At 41.1% G+C, this 23,318-nt stretch overlaps 1 protein-coding gene across 2 annotated transcripts in view; it reads left to right on the forward strand.

Annotated features, from left to right (window-relative positions):
• The window catches only part of Sestd1 (SEC14 and spectrin domain containing 1), an 86,290-nt gene extending 77,342 nt beyond the window's left edge, over positions 1-8,948 (forward strand). Inside the window, exon 17 of one of the 2 annotated variants that reach the window (XM_004634707.3) lies at positions 1,629-8,948. In XM_004634707.3, the coding sequence (XP_004634764.1) occupies positions 1,629-1,758 (130 nt within the window). In that variant the 3' untranslated portion in view covers positions 1,759-8,948. The remainder of the gene's footprint in view (positions 1-1,628) is intronic. The other variant, XM_023719125.1, reaches the window with a different exon arrangement.
• Positions 8,949-23,318: the final 14,370 nt, after the last annotated feature.

Raw genomic sequence — 23,318 nt, forward strand, 5'->3', positions numbered from 1 at the left:
CACTCTGGGTCGAATGAAGATCCACGGGCCCTGGGTGGTCTCATTCACATGCCGGGCCTGGACCCCGGGTCATCTCACTCATTCACTGGGCCGGTGCTCTGGGTCTATTCAGGATCTGGCGGGACCCGGGTCGTCTCACTCACTTGCCGGGCCTGCGCTCTGGGTCTGTTCAGGATCCCGTGGCCCCAGGTCGTCTCACTCACTCACTGGGCCTGCGGTCTGGGTCTGTTCAGGGGCCCCAGGTCGTCTCACTCCCATATATGTATTAATAAATACGTATATTTCAGGTATTTATGACACTTTTTCATATTATCTCAGTTATCCTAATTACTGATACAGAGCAATCTGTTTATGCTGTATGAAGTTTGACAGGTTACTCATATGTATCTTTTATACATTCTCCTGGTGAAATAAAAGAAATTGGTCATCTGTCTGGTTTCACTGCTTGCTGACTCGCATTCAGGTCTTGAGTTGGCTACTTTGTGATCTTCATTTAACTTTCCAGTCTTTAGGTTTTGTTGTTGCTTTTTGGTGGTGCTGGGGATGGGACCTGGGGCCGCACATGTACTAGTCAGGTACGTGTCACTGAGCTGCATTCTCAGCACTAAAATGAAGAGGTTACACCAGGAATTTCCAAGAATTCTAGCTCTAATTTTGTGGCTCTCAATATGGTATCTTGCAAGTTTAAAAAAAAAAAAAGAAAAAAGAAAACCTTTCCTCCATTAATGTATCAAACCATTTTGATGTCTGAACATGAAAAGGATATTTTACTTGCATCCATAGTCAACAACTGGTATAGTCGTATTAATTAATTAATTTATTTATTTATTTTTCAGTACTGGGGATTGAACTCAGGACCTTGCCACTTGCTAGGCAGGCACTTATTCTACTGAGCTATCGCCCCCTGGCCCGGTATAATCACCTTCAACCAAATCCATGTGCACAGTGACTGTTCACATGCGTATGGACTGGGAACTCGAAAGCCACATAACATAGACACGTGGTACAGCATTCACACCACTGACGTACTTTTCTCTTCATCATGTGCCATATGTAATAGGACTTTAAAATGATTTTTCCTGTTGAATTACTACTCAATGTAGTCTAACTTGCTTTTTCTTTTTTTCTTGATGCAGAGAATCAAACTTAGGCCTTTGCACTCAGGCAGCTGCTGTGCCACTGAGCTATGTCCCTGGTTCCCTCAAACAGTGTAGTCTAAATGAATTTTTTTTTTAAATTTTGAGACAAGGTCTTGTTAGGTAGCTCAGGTTGGCTTTTTGTTGTTGTTGTTGTTTGTTTGTTTGTTTGTTTTGGCAAAACCAGGGATTGAACTCAGGCCCTTGCGCTTACCAGGGAAGTGCTTATTCTACTGAGCCATTTCCCCGGCCCCCTCAGGTTGGATTTGAACTCACTGAGTAGTCCAGGCTATCCCTGAACTCACAGTGATTCTCCTGCCTTGGCCTCCCAAGTGCTGGGGTTACAGGCATGCACCGCCATGCCCAGCCTCTGAATTTATAGCTATAGGCCACATTGCAAAGGTAATTTTTATGATACGGTTTGCATACCCTGCAGTTAAATGAATTTGTATTAATCTGACTTTTTTTTTTTTTCCTGTCTTTTGATTTTAGAACCGAACAATATTTTGGGAGTCCAAGTGACATGGCTTCTACTGCAGAGCACATCAGAGACAGGATGAAACTAGTTAGTCTCAGAAGGCAGCAGCTGAGACATCCTGAAATGCTGCCCACAGAGAGCTAATAGCTGCCAACTTCCCACAGGTCTGCAGCTCACCTCCCGCATGTCATCGCCTACTGCAGCAATCACCGCAGCACCCTGAGGCGCATCTCGCCGCTGCAGGAGAAGCCTCGTTGCTCCCCACCCCCACCTCACTCTCCATGCTCACACCTCACAACTTCCCAGGAGTAATTACTTAACATGCTTTGAGACCACAGACTCCAGGTACCTTAAAAGAAGGACTGAAACATTGCACTGAAAACTCACTTCTGAGCTTTCCCCGACCTGTCAGTTTGCAGATGAACAACTGATAATAAGCTTTGAATGGTGCTAATAAGAGCTTAGGAATTCTCTCTTTTAGAAAAAATGGTTGTCCTTCCTTTGCAGGTGACGTAGTAAATTTAGATTGTAATTAAACTATTAATAGTGGACAGTGGTGTTCTCAAAGTTTTACTTGGTAATTCTTCAGAATGGATTATTTTTATTGTGTCAATATGGAGAAAATCCTTCAGATCTTTGATATATATACATTCATTAAAGGACATTTTCTTATTTGTATTGATAATGTATTAAAACTTCTTTGTGCTTAATAAAAGGCTTCTTTAAACATCTTATTTAATTTGGTAGTTATACCATATCTCCAAACATGAGTGCCTTATGAAAAAGGGCATTCTTGAGATTATGGGGGTGATTTGATAACTGTTCTCATGGTGATTGCATGTGGCTTAGCCAGGAAATTCATATGTAAGCATGTGTATATAATACAGAAGCATGTTTTATCATGAAGAGTAATTGTGAAAAATGATTTAGATCTTTAAGGACATCTTAATAATGGAACACTGTTTCTAATTTTCTCTTCAGCTTGGAAAATACTGTCCATATTATTAATACCTGAAGATACTGACTTTGGGGAGGAGGTGTAAGGAAGAAGGCATTCGTAATTACTTCTGTGTAATTAATCCTTTATATCTATCAGAATGATCTTTCTGGAACTAAAATAGCAGCTGTTAATACAGTTAAGTCCTCATGACAGACTAGATGCAAAATCAGTATTGAAGCAGTCTAGTAGAGCACTGTACAATTCCTTTAGAAATAAAGTTTATCATAAAATGCTAGTCCTTTTATATTTGTATTTAGTTTCAATTGTAAAATGCATGTAATTTAATTTTTATGGTAATTTTTGTTTCAGATTTTTTAAAGAGTAAAACAGGTTTTTTTAGGCTTGTGATCAGTATAAAATTAGGCAAAGAAATGTATGCTGGTTCCTTTTTGTGTTCCCCAAACCAGCTCCTGTGACCTCTGACGCAGAGCCTCCGGGGCTCGCTGGCTCCTGCAGCCTCCTCACTGCCAGACTTCTTTGAGAAGCCCACATCCCTCATGCCCACGCCCGTAGCGCTCACCCCACTGCGGGCCTGGCTGCCCTCGGCACTGCGATGCCGCTCTTCATTTCAAAGTCAGCAGGGCTCTTCTAGTTATGACATTCAGTGTTTTTCCTTAGCCGGAATTCCCTACCTTTCTCTTTTTCTGTAACGTTTGACCATCAGCCAGCCTCTCCTAGACATTGTCTTCTCCCTCAAAGATGCTGTACAGTGCCATAATTGTGAGCATAGTCATGTGTCAGTTAAAAACTATCTTCTAAACATGCACTTTCTGAGAGTTCATCCTTAAAATGCTATGGCTCTAAGCATCCCATCCTTAGGTTTTCTAGTTCATCCCAGCATCCTCCAGTACAGTCTGGTTCCGAATACCAAGTTTACACCTTCAACTGCCTATTTCCATTTCATCCTAGAGAGGAATTTATCATACTCGCCACCTTTCTTCTCTTGGAATAACTTTGGCTAATGGTGCAACCTTTTTGCCTAGTCAAACATGCCAGGATCTGAGGCAAATTCAGCTGTTCCCTCTTATGCTGCTACTGCTTCCAAGAGCATCTAGGAAGTTCCTTCTATACTTGATAATACTCTCGCCTTTTAGGGCTTTATTCCTATGAGTAAAAACTTGTGTGCTCCTTCCTTTCAGTCTTCATGATGGTGCTAACCAGGTTCTACACTGCTTATGTTTCTTCCCGCTACACTGTAAGCTCTTTTGAGGGAATGATATTGTCTTACTTGTTCTAATTTCATGCTTTTGCTTCTATGTAGTAGAAACTCCGCTGTCCTACCTTGGATTCTGTTGTAAGTATTTAGAATAATCCCCCTTGTATTGCAGTCTGAAATGTGTTTTCATGTATTTATTTCCTAAAATTAAGACTGACTTATGAATGAATTGGCTTATAAGAAAGTCACTTGGTATTTTACTTACATAGGGAGCTACTTTAGGTGTTTAGTTATGCAATATGTATTTCTTCTACTGAATTTCGGAGTCCCTAGAATGTTTCTGTTATGACTTTACTAGAAGAGAAACTGATTTGTTTATGCCATAAACTCAAGGACCCATAACTACTGAAAAATTAATTTTTATTCATCTTATGTGTTTCTGCCCACAAAAACAGTGGTACAAGGCAAAATCTGGACATGTTGTTTGTAATCTCAATATTTCACATGAAACTAGCTCTGCTGTTGGAAAATACAGATGGTTTTTCATTTGTAATATTGCTGCAGCGTTTGTTAGCATATCTGTACAGATAGAGTTATGAATGAAACCCTAGCAATGCCCTACAGTTACTTTTATCAGTATGGTTAGTCTCCTCAGTACCTATGAAGGAATTGGCTGAAGTTAGTTGTAAACCAGAAGTCCTGGGTCATAAATTAACATTGGCTTGCAAATGTAACCAAAAAGAACCACTCATGTCTATCTTGTTCATACCACAACCTCCCACAGTACTGTAGCCCTGCTATGGGAGTTTCTCAAATGTTGGTTGGATTAATGGTTTGGTTTGGTTTGAGGCACTTTTTCTTTTTCTTACTGTACATTTGCTCCTGTATAGTAAACTTAGTATGAAGTGGCAGTTTGACATAGGTTCTTTGTCTAGTGGAGTTACGATGTAAAGATGATAACTTTGTTGTAGATCATTTTGGCTTTGTTTCCAGTCCTCATTATTGGTGACCTTATTCTGGTGGGGCAACTCACTGGTAATATCAGTGAAACTACTAAACCTGCCAGCTGGGAAATTGATGGTGGGCCTCGGTTTCATTACTAGGTGCAAGATTTCATTGCCTTGTCAGCTGGCACTAGTGTCATATTCCTCCAGATGCACGTGAGTTTCTGTTCTGATAGTGCTAAGGAAGCCATGTTCTCTGATGTAAACCCATTGTAACCAGTGGTGTGATAGTGAGCTTAGGTGAAATGTACAGTATACATTTGAAAAAATAGTTCAGAGTTCTCTATTTCACTCTTAAGTTACTGGCCAGCCCTGTGTACTTCCCCTGCGCTCACACCCTCCCTAACGTACAGAGGACTGCAGGAACATGCCATGGCTCTGAAAACCTAAATATAGCATCACTGCTACAGTGCACTGTATCGTGAACCCATAGAGATGACACAAGCAGAAATAAATACCCGCACATCATGATACCCATCACATCATCATTGGTGATGAGCCGTGTCATTATGGTATCTTTGTTTAAGCCCCTGTAAGAGAAGTTCTCTAGGACTAAAAAGATTGAGTGAAGACAACTGAGCTGCCAACCTAATGAGTTAATCAGTGTTACCTTTCAGCCCTAGAAACACAAAGTTTTATTTGGGAGTAGAATCACGTTGCTAGTATTAGGCCAGCAAATATCTTAATGAGCAGATGAAGTACAGACTTAACATTTGGCTCCATTGTGTGCCTCAGAAAAGTCTCAGTTTTTCTAAGAAGCATAACTAGTGGCAAGACTTGTAGAGGAGTGGTCATAAAAGCTAAAATAGCTGGTAAATATAGTTGAGTCTGGAGTTGGAATACAGTAATTGACCTGAAAATCTGCCTCTGCCAATTCCTGGCAGCCCTGTATGCAACAACAAAAAAGAGATCAGTGAATTTCTCTGAGACATAAAATAGGGAAATCAAGTAGTTAAAATAATTAAATCACACAAAATGTTAGAAGTCAGAAAGCTATACAAAATGGAAGGTATCTCTATAATTATCTTTTTGGAATGAAAAGTTGAGCATTCTTTAATCTGCCCTGCCTCAGAAGGTGAGTGTGGGATGTTGGAAGTGGCAGTTTATGTTGACTGCCCCTGAGCTTAGTCCTCGCTTCACTCACACCCATTTCACTAGTGTACAGGGAAACACACTCCAAATTACGCACCCAAGATACTGCAAGTGGACTTGGTGTACTTATCAGTATATAATAAGGCTTTAAAAATGACCACACAAGTAAAAGAAAATCACAGTTGGCGTGTGTATGAATAAGTCAGCACTAACATGGAAACCTACGTTTGTCAGGGTGTTTATAAAGTCATCCAGTAATGAGGTGACAGACGTGCAGCGGGAGCACCCCATGTGCTGCCATGGTGAGAGGGGAGCCACCGTGGCCATCGCAGGCAGGAGATACCGGGAAACACCTTGTCCTTGCTGGGCTCGAACTGAGGGCATCCCACAAGTCAGCATAAGCACAGGGGAGGCCTGCAGCCTAAAAAGGTTCATGGGGACAGTGCTGAGTAGGAGTCAACAGTGAGCAGTCGTTTAAAGCCGTTTGAAAGCTTGAGAAGAAACACTAGTCCCTGTACTTAAAGTAAAAGCAGAACCTGCACTAGAACATCAAGAATGAAGCCAGACCTGGAGCTAAATATATTGAAAGCCAGTAAGTGAAGTTTTTCCAGAATCAAGATTGTTTTTGTGAGAACTCTTTATAAGGCAGTATACAGCATATATTCCTGGATGGCATGGTAGAGACATTCTTAGCATGCAACTAAAAATAACCACTATCTGCCAGCTCTTGAGAGTGGTGATGTGAGGGTTTTAAAGTCAGGCATCTGGGAAGCTTGCTGACAGAAGGTCCTCTGAACTTTGAAGTGGAATCCTAGTAAGCCTCAAGATGGCACCAAGTATTTACAGGACAAATGCCCTGTCTGCAGGGTGTCCAAATGCAGCTCTCCTTAGAGGCAGGACGGTGATTAAGATGCCTCCCCTCTGAGGATACCGCGACTCCTCACCACACGCGATCAAGCTTCAAGTCTTACAGTTACTGTGGTTCTTTGGTAGTCTAGAAGTTAGCGGTTGCCTCCTGTACTTAATTCTTTCTTTAATGTTCCTTTGTCCTAACTTGGGTGTTCGTCCCACCTGACCAACAGATTTGCCCCACTTAGGCAACCAAAATAGATGGATTTTTCACAGATATGAGAGGATCAAAACAGTACTTCAGTGATTTTGGACCAGGGTAGATTTGAGAAGTGATTGTGTACCATACATGGTCTATGTCATCAGTGGCGGCAGACTTTTGCCATGCGTACCAAAGTGGGCTGTTGTGAAACAGAAAGCGCTAAAGTGTTCCCTGCCACTGTTCCTGAGTACCCTTTCACAGGCTCTTTAGAGGAACTTAAGTTTCTTTTTTCTTTTTTTTAAATGTTAAGACTTTTAATACTTCATCACAAAAGCATTGACCAAACAAAATGATGTTGATAAGAATTTTTAAATAGAGGAGTTTTAGAAACAGCAGTGCAGAAAATAGCATTAAAATGTTTGCATCATCACAGTCATCTTAGTATGAGAAACTTAAGAATTTGATGATTACATGAGCATGAGACCAACAGTGAGGTTCTCGGCATTTTTGGTAGTGTTGGGAATTAATGTCTGCTTCCCAGTGTTTTAGTATAAAAATTTTCAGGCATATTAAAAATGAAAATAATTTTGTAATATAATGCCTAGATGCTAGTTAACTGTCCTTCATCATGTATCCATTAGATTGTCAATCCAGATTTCTAATGCATTTAAATTCCAGACATCCATACTTCCTACCATGTACTTCAGCGTATGACAACATGTACAGTGCTATCAAGATAGAAAACAGCACCCTAGAAAGCTCCCCGGTGGCCCTTTCCCTTGTCTTTTGCTTAACTTTCAGAGGTAGCCACTGTTCTCTTTTCTACTGTAAATTACAGTTTCTGTTTATCAACTTATTGTAAATAAAATCACATCATATACTCTTCGACAAGGCTTCTTCACTATCCTACTGCTCGGGAGATTTAGCCACATAGCGGGATGTATATTATCCATTCATTGGGTCGCTTACAACCGAGTAGTGTTCCATTCATTGTATACTGTAGTTTGTTTACCCAGGTTCTTGTTCCTGGTCTGTGTCCAGGATTGGCATTATAAATAAAGCTGCTGTGACCATACTTAACATAGGTCTATGTGGACATATGTGTTTATTTTTCTCTTGGGTAAATAGGATTAGAATTGCTGGATTGATTATAAAGTAGTTTTGAAAGAAAATGTTTGTTTTTTTAATGCAATTGTTTTGTTCCCTAAATTTTATATTTTGGGTGTGTTAGAAAGGTATACACTATTTTTTATGATCCATATTGAAATATTAGGAGAAGTAGGTTTGGGGTAGAAATGGCTTCATTCATGGTTAACAGTAGGTATTATTTGAGGGAAGCAAAGACTTGTCTGCCCGAAACAGCTCCTTAAAAGGTTCCTATGCTTGAAATTTTAGCTTTAGTTTTTCTCCTTGAAAGTTTAAGCTCTGAGCATGGTGATATATTAGCTAGAAGAAACAGCACTGGTTTGTTCATATTATTAACTTTTGCCACCCGTTTTCAATTCGTAAACTAAGACTCTCATTGTTGAATAAAAAACTACTGTTTGTTGGTAGAGTTGGAGGAAGTAGTTTAAAACAATGTGCCCGTAGTCCATCCTTGGTACAGCAGTGTGAGAGTCACCTGGACAGGGACAGCCCTGACGACTGCGGGAAAAGCAGAAAACAGGGTGGGAAGACTTCTACCTCACAGTTTTGCATAGGGGATAGCTATGCGTTTGCAGGACATTTTAGCCTTTAAAAATCGTATTTTCAATGTTGCTCTTTTATTCAGTACAATACTACACTCTGATGGCTTTCTTCTTCACTGTGTTTTATCCTTCCTGCCAGTTCTATGATATAAAGCATTCACCTGTACTAGCCTGTAAGATTATAACCATACGTATGTTTGCAATGCCCATATTCAGAGATATTTGTGTATGACCTATCCAGTTTTTCCTATTAGATTTTTAAGGGCTGGGAAATTTGGCTTCTACTGTAAATCCTTATAATGCTCCATACATTGTAAATATGCAATAAAAATGTTTAAAACTATAATGGCATTTTTTGATATGTATTTCTATGTTGTCACTTGGAACAATACGTTTGATTTCTGTTAATAAAGACCATAAAATCTTGGGAGAAATAAGTTATACTTGCTTCATAATACTTGATGAATTCAGAATCTTTGAATTTATTTAAATTGTTTTTATAAAACATTCTTTTACCTTGTCTTCTGAAATCTGTAACTAAAACAAAAATGGGGCTTCTTTATTTTGAAATAATTTGTAGTCTTAAGAAATAGATGGGGCTGGGGAGATAGCTCAGTGGAATAAGTGCTTCCCTGGCAAGTGGAAGGGCCTGAGTTCAATCCCCTGTTCCGCTAAAAAAAAGGGAAAAAAAGAAAGAAATAGAAACTTTTCCTTCCATTCCCAGCAGATACAAACCTGTCTTCCTTGAGGCTTGGCATTGACATTCAGTGCTTTCTGTAGGTCTTGCAGTATCAAAAGTGGTTTATTCTCCAGAATGTTTTTTATATGTCTATATACTATACATATATGATAACTACATTATTAATTATAATTTTTTATGTATTTGGTACAGGGTCTTGCTACATAGGTAGGACTCAGTGATTCTCCTGTTTTCAGCCTCCTGAGTGCTGGGATTACAGGTGCTTGTCACCATGCCCAGTCTCAATTGCTGTCTCAGCGTGCCCTGGGAGCGGGGCAGGCACAGCAGGCCTGGGATCAAACTGGCTCCTGCCTCGGCCTACGCAGGCACTTTAATCCACTGAGCTGTCGGGCCGGCCCATGTAATTATAATGCATATATATATATATACATATATATATATATGTCTCACATTATAATATATAATATTTATATCTATATTATTAATTTTTTATGTACTGTGAATTAAACTCAGGACCTTGCATTTGGCAGGCAGGCGCCGTGCCACTGAGCTATATCCTCAGCTGCAGAAGGTAATATTTAAATTTCCTCTGACCCTACTAAGAAGTCAGTTGACTTTTTGGTTTTGTTTTCTGGAGCCAAGAGTTGAACCTAGGCTCTCCCACGTTACGTAAGAGATCTGTCACTGAGCTACACTTCATGCACTTCCAGCTCAGAAGTCAAAGTGGGTTTTCTTTTCCTAATGCTGAGGATCAAAGCCAGGCCAAAGCGCGCCTGGCAAGTACTCTACCACTGAGCTACATCTCTAACCCAGAAAGTCCTTTTTAAAACAAAAGAATGTCTTAAATACATAAAGAAAACAGAGTTAGCTACATTTAGTTTCTTTTTTTTTTCGGAACCGGGGATTGAACTAAGGTCCTTGTGCTTGCCAGGGAAGTGCTTATTCCACTGAGTCATCTCCCCAGCCCGAGTTAGCTACATTTAAAATAACAATATTGTATTCTATAATAGCAGCTCCAGAGTAGATTACAGGGAATTTAGGATTACTAGAGTTTGGGAATTGACAAATGAAGTTAAGTACATTTGCATGACAATTCAACACAAACAAGTTAGAGAATATGTTCATATTAACAATTTCTTTTGCATAATAGTTGTATCCACCATGTCTAAATTTCTCATTATACACTTGATATTGAAGGTGTGATTAAAAATACATGGGTATTTAAGTTAAGCATTACAGTAAAATCCGCATTGCCCTTAATCCATCTCAAAATACTATCTACCTTCTAACACACTTGTCCCGCCATTTTTGCCACTTTATGAAACAGTACTGAAGTCCTCGGAACAGATGTCTGTTGCTGAACTCTGTAGCTGTCCCAATGTCCTGCATCCATTCAAAGCCTATACTGTTCATAGTCATTCTGACCTAGTGAGAAAGCCGTAATTCTCACTTGACCAGAGCTGGTGAATGTAGTAGGTCAGGGCACACCATCATATTTTAAAGTCTTGCTTTCCATTGGTTGACATGGTGGCAGCAGCATGTACTATAGTTTTGGTCACACATTGCAAAAAGCATGAAAGAAATTCATGGCAAGTATGATGGGATAAGAGTGTTCAGAGCAGGGGCAAGTACTTTGATGCCATTGAAGGGCAGGGTGTCTTGTTTAAAAAAACAAAACAAAACTTCGCAAATCAAACCCACACCCTCTTTTTCAAATCTTTCCTTTTATTCACAGTCTTGTTCCAAACCTCTGAAGATAAGTGATGTAGGAGAAAATGTAAATAAGTCAGTAGCAATCCTTGACATGCTTGTCTTTCTAATCTGTTTTAAGCTTGTATCTTAAATGTTCTCAGAAAGAGACCACTAGTTCTAATTGTCTACACATAGGAACTATTGTATTTATGGGAAGTCCTGTACTCAATGGAATGAGGATTTTATAGAATCCCTTAAAAGGGAAATACACTGTCCATGAAAAATGACTATTAAGATACGATTGGTTCCTTTCATCAGACACATTGTGAGTTAAGCAAGAGTCAATAGGATGATGTGGCCACTAGTGGTACTTAAGTGATGGTACTATAGGTTGCAAGTTAAGAGCAACAGCGGATTTTTAGAATTTGTCCCACTCATTCTTCCCATTCATTACTGCTTTAGTCTAAAAATATTTAGAGCTCATAGATTACAGAACTCTTTAGTACTTAGAATATCAACACAGTTTAAGTTTTAAGGAACAGTTACATTCTAGACAGAGCCAGAGTTATGTTTTTAGATAAGTGATTTTCAAACCAGTGGACCTATGAGTCAACTGGAGGTCTTATTAAAAAGCAGAATTTGATTCAGTAAGTGTAAGAAGTAGTTAAGGGTCTATGTTTTTGACAAGACCCCTGGGTGGTGATGAAGCAGCCAGTGTAAAGGCTACACAACCGCAAGGGTCTGTGGTGCTCTGTCCTCACGAAAACTGCAGCATATGGATTTTTCCAAGACTATATGCTCTTCTTTTTTCCACACTCAGGGCCTACCATGTATGCAGCAAGCACTCTTCCTCTGAGCTACACCCCAGGCTAATGGTCTTGTAAACTTTCCAAGTGGTGTGGGGGAAGCAGGTACTCCTGGGGCCCACTTTATGAAGTTACTAGGTTCTGGCAAATCAGCATATGCATATATGCTAAGTGTTATCAAATTCAAACTAGTGAAGCCCCAACTGGCATCTTCCTGTCTCCTAACTAATGGCTGTTGTCAGCTAGAAAACTAATCCCTATATGTTTTCAGTACAGGGTCTCACTATGTAGATTGCACTCACAGCAATCCTCCTGTTTACAGCCTCCCAAGTGCTGGGATTGCAGGCGTGCACCACCACGCCCAGTCTCCATCACTGTCTCAGCGTGCCCTGGGGGTGGGGCTGGCACTGCAGGCCCAGGGATCAAACGAACTCTCTGCCCCTGTGTCTGCCTGAACAGGCATTTTAATCCACTGGGCTATTTGGCCAGCCCTCTATTTTAATCTTTTTAAATCTTTATTTATTTTGTACAGAGCCTCACTATGCAGCTCAGATTTGTAGCGATCCTCCTGTCTCAGCCACCCCAGCTTTGGCAATACAGACATGCCCCACCATGCCTGGTTTCAATAGCCAGCATGGCATGTACTAGGGATGGAACTTGGATGCTTGTGCTTGCCAGGCAGGTGCTCAGGCCACTGGGCTACCTCCCCAGCCCCTAAAGATCAATTTTAATGTAGAAGTAATGTAGAGCTACTATTTTAAAAGGTTTTTCAGTGGTGGCAAACCTATGGCACGAGTGCCAAAGCAGGCTGTTTGTGTCATTGAAAACTAAAAGGCTCACCATTACTGTACTAGGTAATAAAGTACAAGAACTACAAACTTCCCATAATTCATCAGTGCAGACAGCATGTAGTTAATACTGTATGCACTTCCTTTGTGTTTGATGCAACATAATCATGCCACCACTCAGCTTTATTTCCTGCCTTTTGTAGCCATTATAAAAATTTTCCTTTATTAAATTTTTTTGCTGTAAGTGAAAGACTAGTATTTTTTAATAAATACTATAATTATTGCCCTACGGATTTTTTTCTTTGGCTTAGATTTTGTTCCTCTTGTGCGGTTTTATTTTTTAAAGTTCTACCAACAAGCAATTTTTGGTGTATTGTGTGAAGTGCTGATATGATCAGTTTTTTCCAAATAGCAAATATAAGTTCTCCCTCCCATCAATTTCTGGTACACTAACGAAACATTGTGGAGTTTGTAAGTCCACAGTCCTGCTTCTGGGCTAGCTACTGCATTCTGTTGATCATGTGTTTCTTTTTTCTTTTTTTTAACCTGGACCACAGTCCTTCCAGAGTGGTTTTTTAAATGATTTTTTTTTAATCAAGATGTGTTCTTAAGGGGCTAGGGAGATGGCTCAGTAGAATAAGCACTTCCCTGGCAAGCACAAGGGCCTGAGTTCAATCCCCAGTTCTGCCAAGGGAAAAAAAAAAAAAGGATTCTTTGGGGTAGGAAGATAATTTGGTAGTCCAAGCACCCACCTTGCAAGTGTAAGGACCTGAGTTCGATCCCTGGTACCACAGGCTGTGCTGGCCCCAGAACACTGAGCACACCATGCTGACCCTGAAACGCATGGTGGTGCACACCTATAATCCCATTGCTGGGGAGGCTGAGACAGAAAGATCACTAGGGAGTCTGAACTGGCTAGCAAGACCCTGAATCAACAAAACAAAATGAACAAAAAAGAAATGTTATTTAAATTAACAATATAGAAGCAGTGCTTCCCTACTGAAAAAAACAAATATTGATGGCATAAGTAAATAACAAACTTCATGAATCATGATAGATGTGAGTATTTATAGGACTAAAGGAAAAGGTTGATGTGCCTAGAACTTGTTAGTACAGAAGAAGGAAAGGGAAAGGGTGGTACTTGAAGAGGGTATTGACTACCCAACATGAAGAACAAGACGAGTGGCCCCGAGGAAAACATGCAAGAGAAAAGAAGAGACAGCAGGAAAAGAGCACAAAGAATGAAGGGAGACAATGGAGATGAAACTGAAGATGGGTGAAAATAATGAATCATTCAGTGTATACTTTCAAGCATAAAGAATATTTACATTAGTGAATCTGCATATAAAATATAGGCCTAACCTTACAGATCAGCCAAGATGTGAAAAGCCAGAATGTTATCAACAACGAACTACTCATACTTGCTCCAGCATGGTATTGCTGCTTCGCAGCCATGGACTGACTCCCCTGAAAGCTTAAACCAACTTACGCCTCTCTTCCTTCGCGTTTAGGGTGGTCTGGTATTATATCCCGTGACAGGAAAGCTACTTAGCATGTTTCCTGGATGTGTTAGAATGTCACAGCGCTTTATGTGTCTATTTTTGCTTCTCCAGTGGGGAAACTAAGAACAGATTTGTGCTTCTGTCTTAAGGATTCTTGCTGGTAGTTTTATGACTCAGAGGATTCTGCGCACGAGGTAGAGAGTGTTTGTACTATGTGGATTATGTTAAGTGATGGAACATATGGACATCTGTACGATTTTTTTTGGCTCCACATTAGAAGACAGAATTTTCTCCCTGTAGGACTGGAGCAGAAAACAAAAGGAAGTAGCTTTCTTGTCTCATGTACTTCTGAACTTGAATAACCACTGAATTCTTTTTGTCATAGCTTTCCAACTCCTATGAGAGAGGTGATAGTCCAGATTATAAACCTAGAGTACAAGGTCATTTAGAACCCCAACAAGATTATGTGACTCCATATTTTACAAATCTAACAGGATTTGGGGAGAATGATATTCAGAAAGGGGCTCTGAGCCTTGTATGCAGAGGATCAGGCCATGGAAGCTATGAGCTGAGCTTCCAGAGGGAACTCAAAGCAGGGGTGTGCCCTGCTACACAGAAGCAGACTCTAAACTCTGTAACACAGAGCGACTTTGCTTTTGAAGTCCTTCCTTCATGTGGGTGGAATCTGTGATAGGAAACCGGTTTGGCTGGGGTGGTGTGAGCCGGGCAGGGTGGGGCAAGGTGACCTGCTACTTTTGTTTCCATTTTTGATTTCCAGGTTTCTGTGTGGTTCCCGCATCTTGTTTCCTGTTTTTCTTAAAAGCCTGTGTATATGAGTATCTTTTTTCCTGCAGGTGTTAGTAACTTCTTTATCCTTCCGCACAGTCTCAGTCATCATTGCCTTTCATGTGGCTTTTATGACCCGGAGGGGGGTCGCGGGTGGGGGGGATCTCTGAACAAAAACAGATTCCCATAGCCAGGACTTCAGCATGAACATTGCTGTGAGGTTTTTTAGCTTGGAATGATGATACAAATCTCAAAAAAATGTTAATTTTTTAAAAACTCCGTTGAACTTTTAAAAAACCTACAGGAGAACTTCTTCCTGCTCTAACCTTTGGAAGCGAATCTACTGTGCCACTCTGGCAAGATGTTCTGCTTCCGGATCAGCTGAGTGGGTCTTGCCTCTAGCCTCTCTGCAGGAACTTGTGCTGTAGGGTTTTACTCCGGGCCTGTCTAGTGGAGGAAATTCCACTTACATGCCAGGCCTGTGTGCTGGCTGGAGTGAAGATTTGGAGGACCCTGGTGATCCCACCAGGGTAATTTTTTTTGGTCCGTGAACCAGAGTATTTGGTATAAATCATGTTTTGAAATACATATATGTGTAAAAATAATTAGTGTAATAAAGCTAATTAAAATATATTAAAAAAACCTACAGGAGAATATGTTAAAGCTTGCTTTTGTCATCAAATTAATGCCATTGAACTGTCAGTTAAACAAGAAACATCACCCAAAAAACACAGAGCATTACTAGTAACACCTCATCATATTTTACAGTCTGTTCATGTGTGTTCATGTCTGTGTACACTAATTTCAGACTGCGTCTTGAAACCTCATATTTAAAAACTTCCTTTAACTTTTTTTTTTTTTTTTTTTTTTCTTTAGGACAGGGTATACAGGGCCTCACTGTGTAGATCGGGCTTGTAATGATCCTCCTGTTTGCAGCCTCCCCAGTGTCTGGACTACAGGCATGCGCCACCATGCCCAGTCTCAATCACCTCTCAGTGTGCCCCATCTGGCACGGCAGGCCTGGGGGTCAAACTCCCTGCCCCTGTGTCTACCTAAACAGGCACTTTAATCTGTTGAGCTATTTGGCCTGCCTTTTTTTTTTTTTTTTTTTCTAATCCTATCATTTTTGCCCCTTTTATTCTATTTTATTTTTTGTGGTACTGGGGATTGAACTCAGGACTTTGCACTTGCCAGGAAGGCATTTATTTATGCCCTGATCTATCTCTCTAGCCCTACTTTAATTTTTTTTTCCCTGTGGTACTAGGGATTGAACTCAGTGCCTCATGCGTGCTAGGCAAAAGTTTCACCTGCCCTTTTTTTGTTGAGACAGAGTCTTGCCAAGCTGCCCAGGGCAGCCTCCTGTGATCCTTCAGCCTCACATAATCCTTCAGCCTCACCCTCCAAGCAGCTGGGATGACAGATGTGTACCACTCTGTGTGGCTTTCCCTTTTGAACTCTATAAACTGCCTACTTTGGGTAACCGCCATACCATTTGGAGTATCTGATTTTTATGTTTTTGAGTTTCATATTATTCTTTCTTTGGAAAAAATTATAGCTGCTGGGGGAGGTGATAGCTGCTCACCCAGTGTCACTGCTGGCTTCCCGAGCAGCTGGAATGATTGCTGCTTGGGAGGCGTCCCCTGGGATTACTCTGACATGGAAAATTCTCAGCCTCAACTGGAGTTGAGCAGCAGAAAGGAAAAACAAAAGAAATGCAATTTCCCAAAATCAAGCTGACTAAGACTCCTCTCTGTTCACAAGAATTGCCCGTCTTCTGGAGCCGAGTTCTCAGGACGCTTCACCACATGGGGAGGAATTGCTGCAGAGCGGGAACTCCACTTCGCTGGAGCCTGAGAACGAGCCCAACCCAGGCACGAGGCCTTGTGCTTAAAGTTTTGAGAATCACATTCACACATTAAAGCATTTCAGTGATTTTTATGAAAAGGTGTTTTCAGGCTTGAAGTAGTGTGTACATCTTTCTCATCCAAAAAGGAATTTGCCCAAATCAACACTAGCCTCCTGTGTGCTGTTCATTTTAACTTTATACATATTTGACCTTTTCCTAGCTCACATATTGCTTTCTTTAGAGGTTTTACAAGAAAAGTTGCACATAATATTTGGAGGAGTATTGATACTGTGTCATACATCTTTTTTATATATATATATACTTTAGGAAAGGATTTACAGGGTGTTCAGGATCTCACTACTAGGTCAGAGTCCTAGTGATCCTCCTGTTCATAGCCTCCCAAGACAGGCGTGCACCACCACGCCCAGTCTCAATTGCTCTCAGCACACCCCAGGGATGGGGCCAGCACAGCAGGCTTACAGGAGCTTTAATCTGCTGAGCTATTTCTCTGGTCCTCACACATTGATTTTGAGAAACCATAACTCAATACTATAGTAAGTTCAGGAAGGGAAGGGAAAAGGACATAAAAAGAATTCAGGTGTATTGTGTACATGTACCACGTCACCACATTATGTCCTATGAACATGGATGAAACTATTCAAAAACTATTTTAAAAGTACAATAAATTCAGCCATTCTGGCTCTTTTGACTAACTTAAGCATTGAAATTTGCTCAAGTTTCATTTCATGATTTTTCCCCCAATACTGTGGGTTAAATCCTGGAGCTCTGCCCTGAGCTACATCTCTAGTTCCTCTTTTTAATTTTTCTTTTTGAGTTGGGATGGTGGGGGGGGGGTGTCTCTCTAAATTTAAAGTTACGGAGGACTGGCTGGAGATCCATGGTGCCTGGCTTGGGTCATGATGTTTTGGACATGTGATTATTTTAAAGTAAAATTTAAGTTCCCCTAAAGAAACATCCCATAATAGCCTCACAGCCTCACATGGCATCTCTATCCTGGGTGACATGGAATTCATCCATTCACCGCCCTCTTCCACTCCTGACTCTAACAGTCTCTTCTCCACCTGGATGTTTTGTTTTGTTTCAATGTGGAAGTCAAATGACACCATTTTTGAGATGAAAACCCTGAAACAGTTTCCCATCTCAATCAGAATGAATTCCAAGTCTTCTCACTGGTTTAAGAGTAGGTTTATCATAGTTTATCATCCAGACAGATTCTTTTGATCCTGAGAGGGGGCTTCAGAGTATCTATGCCAGGGAGCCAAGGGTTGTCCACTCAGATGGGTTCAGGGGCTACAACCTGGAGGCCCAGTGTAAACCAGGCAGGCTGGCCTCTCGGATTCTGTGGTCCAGCTCTGTACCCTCTTGCAGTCCTTGCATAGCTCCAGCCACAGCAGACTACTGGAATGCTTTTCCTGCATAACAAGGATGAGCCAGCTGCCCGCAATGATCTTCTGAGATAGCTGCATGCCTTGCTGCCTTCACTTAATCCAGGTCTCTACATGGATTGCATCTACCAGAGAGACCTTTACTGTGCTCCTCCTAAAACAGTACCCACTGCCCCCTTCAATCTTTCCTCCCTCTGCCTGATTTTTCTTCCTAACACATATGATAGTCTGACATACAATATTTGTACTTCCCATGTGCTTCCTAATTGCTGCCTCCCCCACCAGAAGGCAAGCTCCGTCAGTGGATGAACCTTGCCTTATTTCGCGCTGTGTGACTGACGACAAGAGCACAGTTTCACACTTTGCACGTGTTTAGTCTTATTTAATAAGTGAAGACATGAACGCAGGCATGGAAGAATGAGGAGTTACTGGTGAGAACTGGAGGTTGGTTAAGGGAGAAAGCAGATTTCACTTGCTTCTGGATGGTAATTAAGTGAGATGTTTATAATCATGAAATAACTGAGAAGTACCAGGAAATGTATCATATGATATAAATAATGGGTTGGGAAATGTTGGCTACCATGAGCAGTAGATATGGCATTCTAGAAATGATGACACACTGAAATATTCTTGGATCTGACTAGTAGTGAAATAATTTACTTCTTGGTAATGCATATTTTGCCTTGCTGATATGTTGGATTCATCTGGGTTGTCTACCTTATGTCTTAACTCGATTTTTAAAATTTTAAGTGCATTAAAAAATTTGGCAGCTACTAGGTTTAGGGAAACCCTTAGTAGATATTGTCATCTCTGAAATAATTATTTATGACTATCAGAACACCATCTGTGTGTTAGGCACTGAATGTTTTACAGATATATCTCATTTCATCCTCCTGATAAGCCTTGTGGTGTATATATTCCCACTATCCAAATCTTCAAGGAATAGAAGGCACAGAGAGATTAAGGCAGGCTGACCTGAGCTCATGCCCCTAACTCAGAGCCTCTGCCTTGTTGTGTAACTGAATTTGTTTTTATTAGTCTTGTAACCGTTATCAGTTTATTATTCCTGTTAATCTCAATAACTCATAGAAATTTCCTGATAGCAACCTCTGATTTTTCCGGCAAGTTCTAAATGCTACATTTGTGATTCAATGTATTGAAACCACTAGGGTTGCTTTTTCTCTCTATTACTATTATTATTATTATTATTTTGTTTTTTGGCGGAACCGGGGATTGAACTCAGGCCCTTGCGCTTACTAGGCAAGTGCTTATTCTACTGAGCCATCTCCCCAGCCCCTTTCTCTCTATTATTATCCCGCTCGCAATGTGTTTGTTCTTTATTTCATTGTTTGGGATCTGTCTTTTCTCATTACAATAAGAACATCCAGAGGGCAGGGGTCTCTTCCTTCTGCTCACTTCTATACTCCTAATGCTTAATTGTTTATAGCAAAGCTCAGTAACTATGGATACAGGAATAAACGCTGAATAAAGAAGTAGCGTTGAAACAATGCATCATCCACAGCATGAATTCCAGCACCAATTCCATGCCTTGTATTACAGTTATGGTTATTAGATGCCGGGTCCTTTCCTAAGCACTTTCTGTAAAACAACTTCTGATCTCTACAACTCCCTAGAACCAAAACAAGAATCAGGAGAGCCAGTTAGCACACGGCTCTTCTCCATGATGAACTTCACACAGAGTCACACAGAATCTAGAAAGAAAATGTACGGAGGTGAAATAACTAGAAAGCAATATGATTTTCCAATATTAGCATGTAATTATGAAATTGTGAGCTTCAATTAGATTTTGAGCTAAAGGACTACAGATGGCATTTCAACTTCTAAAAGATGTTGGTAGGTCTTGATTTTGGGTTGGGAGGAATCTGGCCAGGTGCAGGGAAGTGAGGGGTGACATTCCTGACTAGAACAACTGAATTAAAGTACAAAGCAAGATGACCTTTGGGATCCCCAAACAGGGATGTGTTTATCTGGGCAGGTAGAGAGGAGCCAGTCCATGAGGAGGTTTAAACCCAGCCCAGAACAGGGGACCAGCGGTGCTGGAATCGATGATGCACTATGTGTGAATGCGTAGGTGCGTGGATCTCATGTACAAAGTCACAAAAACAAGTTGTTCCAACCTGATTTTGTGACGTCGATAGAATAAAAAGGAAAGTATGTATCCCGGTCCCTGGCGTCCACTCATCACTCACTAAGTGGCTGTTATTGCTACTGCTGCTAAGGATAATAGCAGAGAAAGCTTTGCTTTGAATTTTTAATATGGATGAAGAAACTCATTCTGAGTTATATATATCAGGTCTATCTAAAGTGTCTTTACAGTTGAACCAGGAGTAGTATTGGTTAAAATAAATTCTAGGTGGATATGTGAGCAGACCCTACATGGTCTCCAGCAAAGGGGCAGTTAAATGACATACTCTGGATGCAGCTGAAAAATGCTCCCATGAAAAAGTCCTCAAATTACTAGCTCTCTATTTCGCTTAAAAATGAGCTGCTTTCAATTCTAGAAGAACTAGTCACAGCTTTGTGATTCCCTATGGAGGACGCTTCACTGAATTCACTCTAAAACCAAGCATTTCCCAAAGGGATAAACATAGAAGGCCTCATAACCTGTGTGAGATCCTCACTAAACTTCAAAGGTATAGAAATACCTCCAAGGGTTGTGTTTTGGAGTGCGTGTGTGTGTGTGTGTGTGTGTGTGTGTGTGTGTGATGGAAGACAGAGAATAAAGTAGAAAAGCCTTTACTATTTTGACATTTTAAAATTCCATCTCAACATGATGTATCAGTTTCCCTAGTACAATACATCCTTGACCAGCTATTTTCTTAATTGTTTAATGGGGTAAGTACCTCAATTTGTTGTTAAATATTATTCTAAGGAAAGAAAAGTGTGCCAGGTTTCCAGAGAAGTGAGATGCTGCTGCAGAGACGTGAGCAACAGAGTGTCTCTGCAGGAGGAGAGGACTAAGGAGTGAAGCAGGAGCCCAGTGGGAGGGAAAAGCAGAGGAGGGAATATGATCTGAATCGGTTGCAGGTCTTAAAGCCAAAACTTTAAAGCTTTCATCTTGAAGCCACTTAAATTCATACACACAACTTGTTTTACTGCTGTGTCCACCAAAGTAGAAAACATTTTCTTTATGCAACACCCTGGACAGAATCCATCTAATTAGCAGAAATAAAGGTCATGCTGCACACACACAGGGCACTACCTTTGCCGCTGGAGAGCTGGATTAATCTTTGAACAAAGTCTTAAATATTTCCAGTTCCCGTTGCCCTTAAACCTTAGAATTAACCAGACTTTTAGCCACATGCTGTCCCCTCTGTTTCTGTTCTCTGTTTCCCCCTCTCGCTGGGCCTGCGAGCTCAGAAGTTTCGCGCTGTCCTTTGTACCCCTTACACAATCCTCCTCCTTGAGCCTGGCTTTGTGGATACAGCCACTCTTTACTTGGCCTGTGGTCCTCGTAGTGGGTTGCCAAAACATCCCTTTCCCCTCCTGAGGGCCTTTATGCCATCTGTGTCCCACAGTTGCTAAGCAATAAGGCTTAACTTTGCCGGGTGAAAGTGCATGGGGTATTCCAAGTGCATACCACTGTTTGCTGACCTGGTTGGCAATGCAGAGTTGGGCAATGCTCGTTGGGCATTTTAGTTTAGGGTGTGGACAGTCTGTGACACAGGTGTCAACTCCTGCTTTTTCTTGAGGTTGATTAGCTAAAAGTGGGGTGCAGTTTGTTTTGTTCTGTTCTCACCAACCACATTTGCTGTAGTGGAGGGAACCCCCTTCGGTACCCCAAAGTAGCTGGCTCTCGGCAGGTCCTCAGCGCTGTTGATCCAGAGGGTTTTCTACGCTGCAGAGTGCCTTGCACCTCCTCTCCTGCGCTTGTACCAACTGCTCCCCTCAGAACATCAGGTGAATTCACTCAGCAGAAGAACTGGGATGCAGGTGTGGTCTCCATTTGCCCAGAGTGGAAGGCAGGCACTGACTGAAAGCAGAAGTGAGGGTTGCGGCTGCACAGCCGCAGATGGTCCATGGTCCACCCTTGGAAACAAGACACTTCTTCAACCCCCAAGGTATGGACCCACATACACATACACACGCTCAGGAATATAATCGTGAACCTCAGCAAAATAACGGATGGCGTTGACTCTGACTGCTACACTTCAGCCCTCAACCTGAACGTGCTTTTACGTTGAGCTGAGTGGGCTCATTTCACTCTGTTTATGGCTCCATCCTCTGTGCTGGCTTTGTCCCAGAGATTTCCACCGGTCCTGGCAGCTCTGGAGGTAGTGCCTGTGGTGCGTTTGCATCTGACCTCTGACCTGAACCTCAGTGTTATTTTCAGCTGTTCTTTGACAGGGACTCCAACAGCTGCTGCTTAATACCACAGACAACTTGTGACACATGGGAGTTTCTAGCAATAGGCTTAATCTGCCGATCTTGGGCTCTGATCTGCAGCCAGTTATAATTTGCTCAGGGAGTGAAAGTGGGGAATAAAAGCCAAGCCTTTAGTAGCCTGAGGTACAGTACTACCCTTTAAAAAGTTGTTACAGAATGTACTTATTTTTTTAGCCTTTGTCAGGTAAAATACATTTCTGACTGCAATTAGAAAGTAGCAACAAAATATTTTGCTTCCTAGTGATTGTGAAAACTGACTTGAAAAATGCTATTCAAGGCAACAGAACAGTCACGCTGAAATCTTGAAGTGATAGGTATCTATTGATAAGTGCTGTTTGAAATATTTGAAAAATGTCCCCGAGAAACTTGTGGCTTTGGAAAGATGTGGCAATTCCATTTAGATGTCATTGGGCAGAGGGCAGTAAGTTTTTGAAAAGCAGATTAATCTACATTTTTTTCAGTCAACTTTCTGACTTAACCCCCAGACAAATAATAGAACTTTCAAAAACCACCATGTTTGGTGGTTAGTTTTGTTCTGTTTTTGTTTTGTTTTGTTCTCTTACCATGTGAGAGACGAGAGACTTGGAGGGGAAAAAAAAAACCTTGAAAAGTTTAATATTCAGGTCAACGACTTTCTGGTTTCAAAGTCCATAGTAACAACTGTTTAGTTTCAGTGGCAAAACTGATTTGGGTTGTCAGGATGTAATTTTGTTTCCATTTGCTATCAATCATCAGCTGATAGGCAAAGAGCTCAAAGCTGTTCTCTTTTCAGATAAAGGC

The sequence above is a fragment of the Octodon degus genome, unplaced genomic scaffold (assembly GCF_000260255.1).
Source record: "Octodon degus isolate 3935 unplaced genomic scaffold, OctDeg1.0 scaffold00065, whole genome shotgun sequence".
In the NCBI taxonomy this organism is placed as follows: domain Eukaryota; kingdom Metazoa; phylum Chordata; class Mammalia; order Rodentia; family Octodontidae; genus Octodon; species Octodon degus.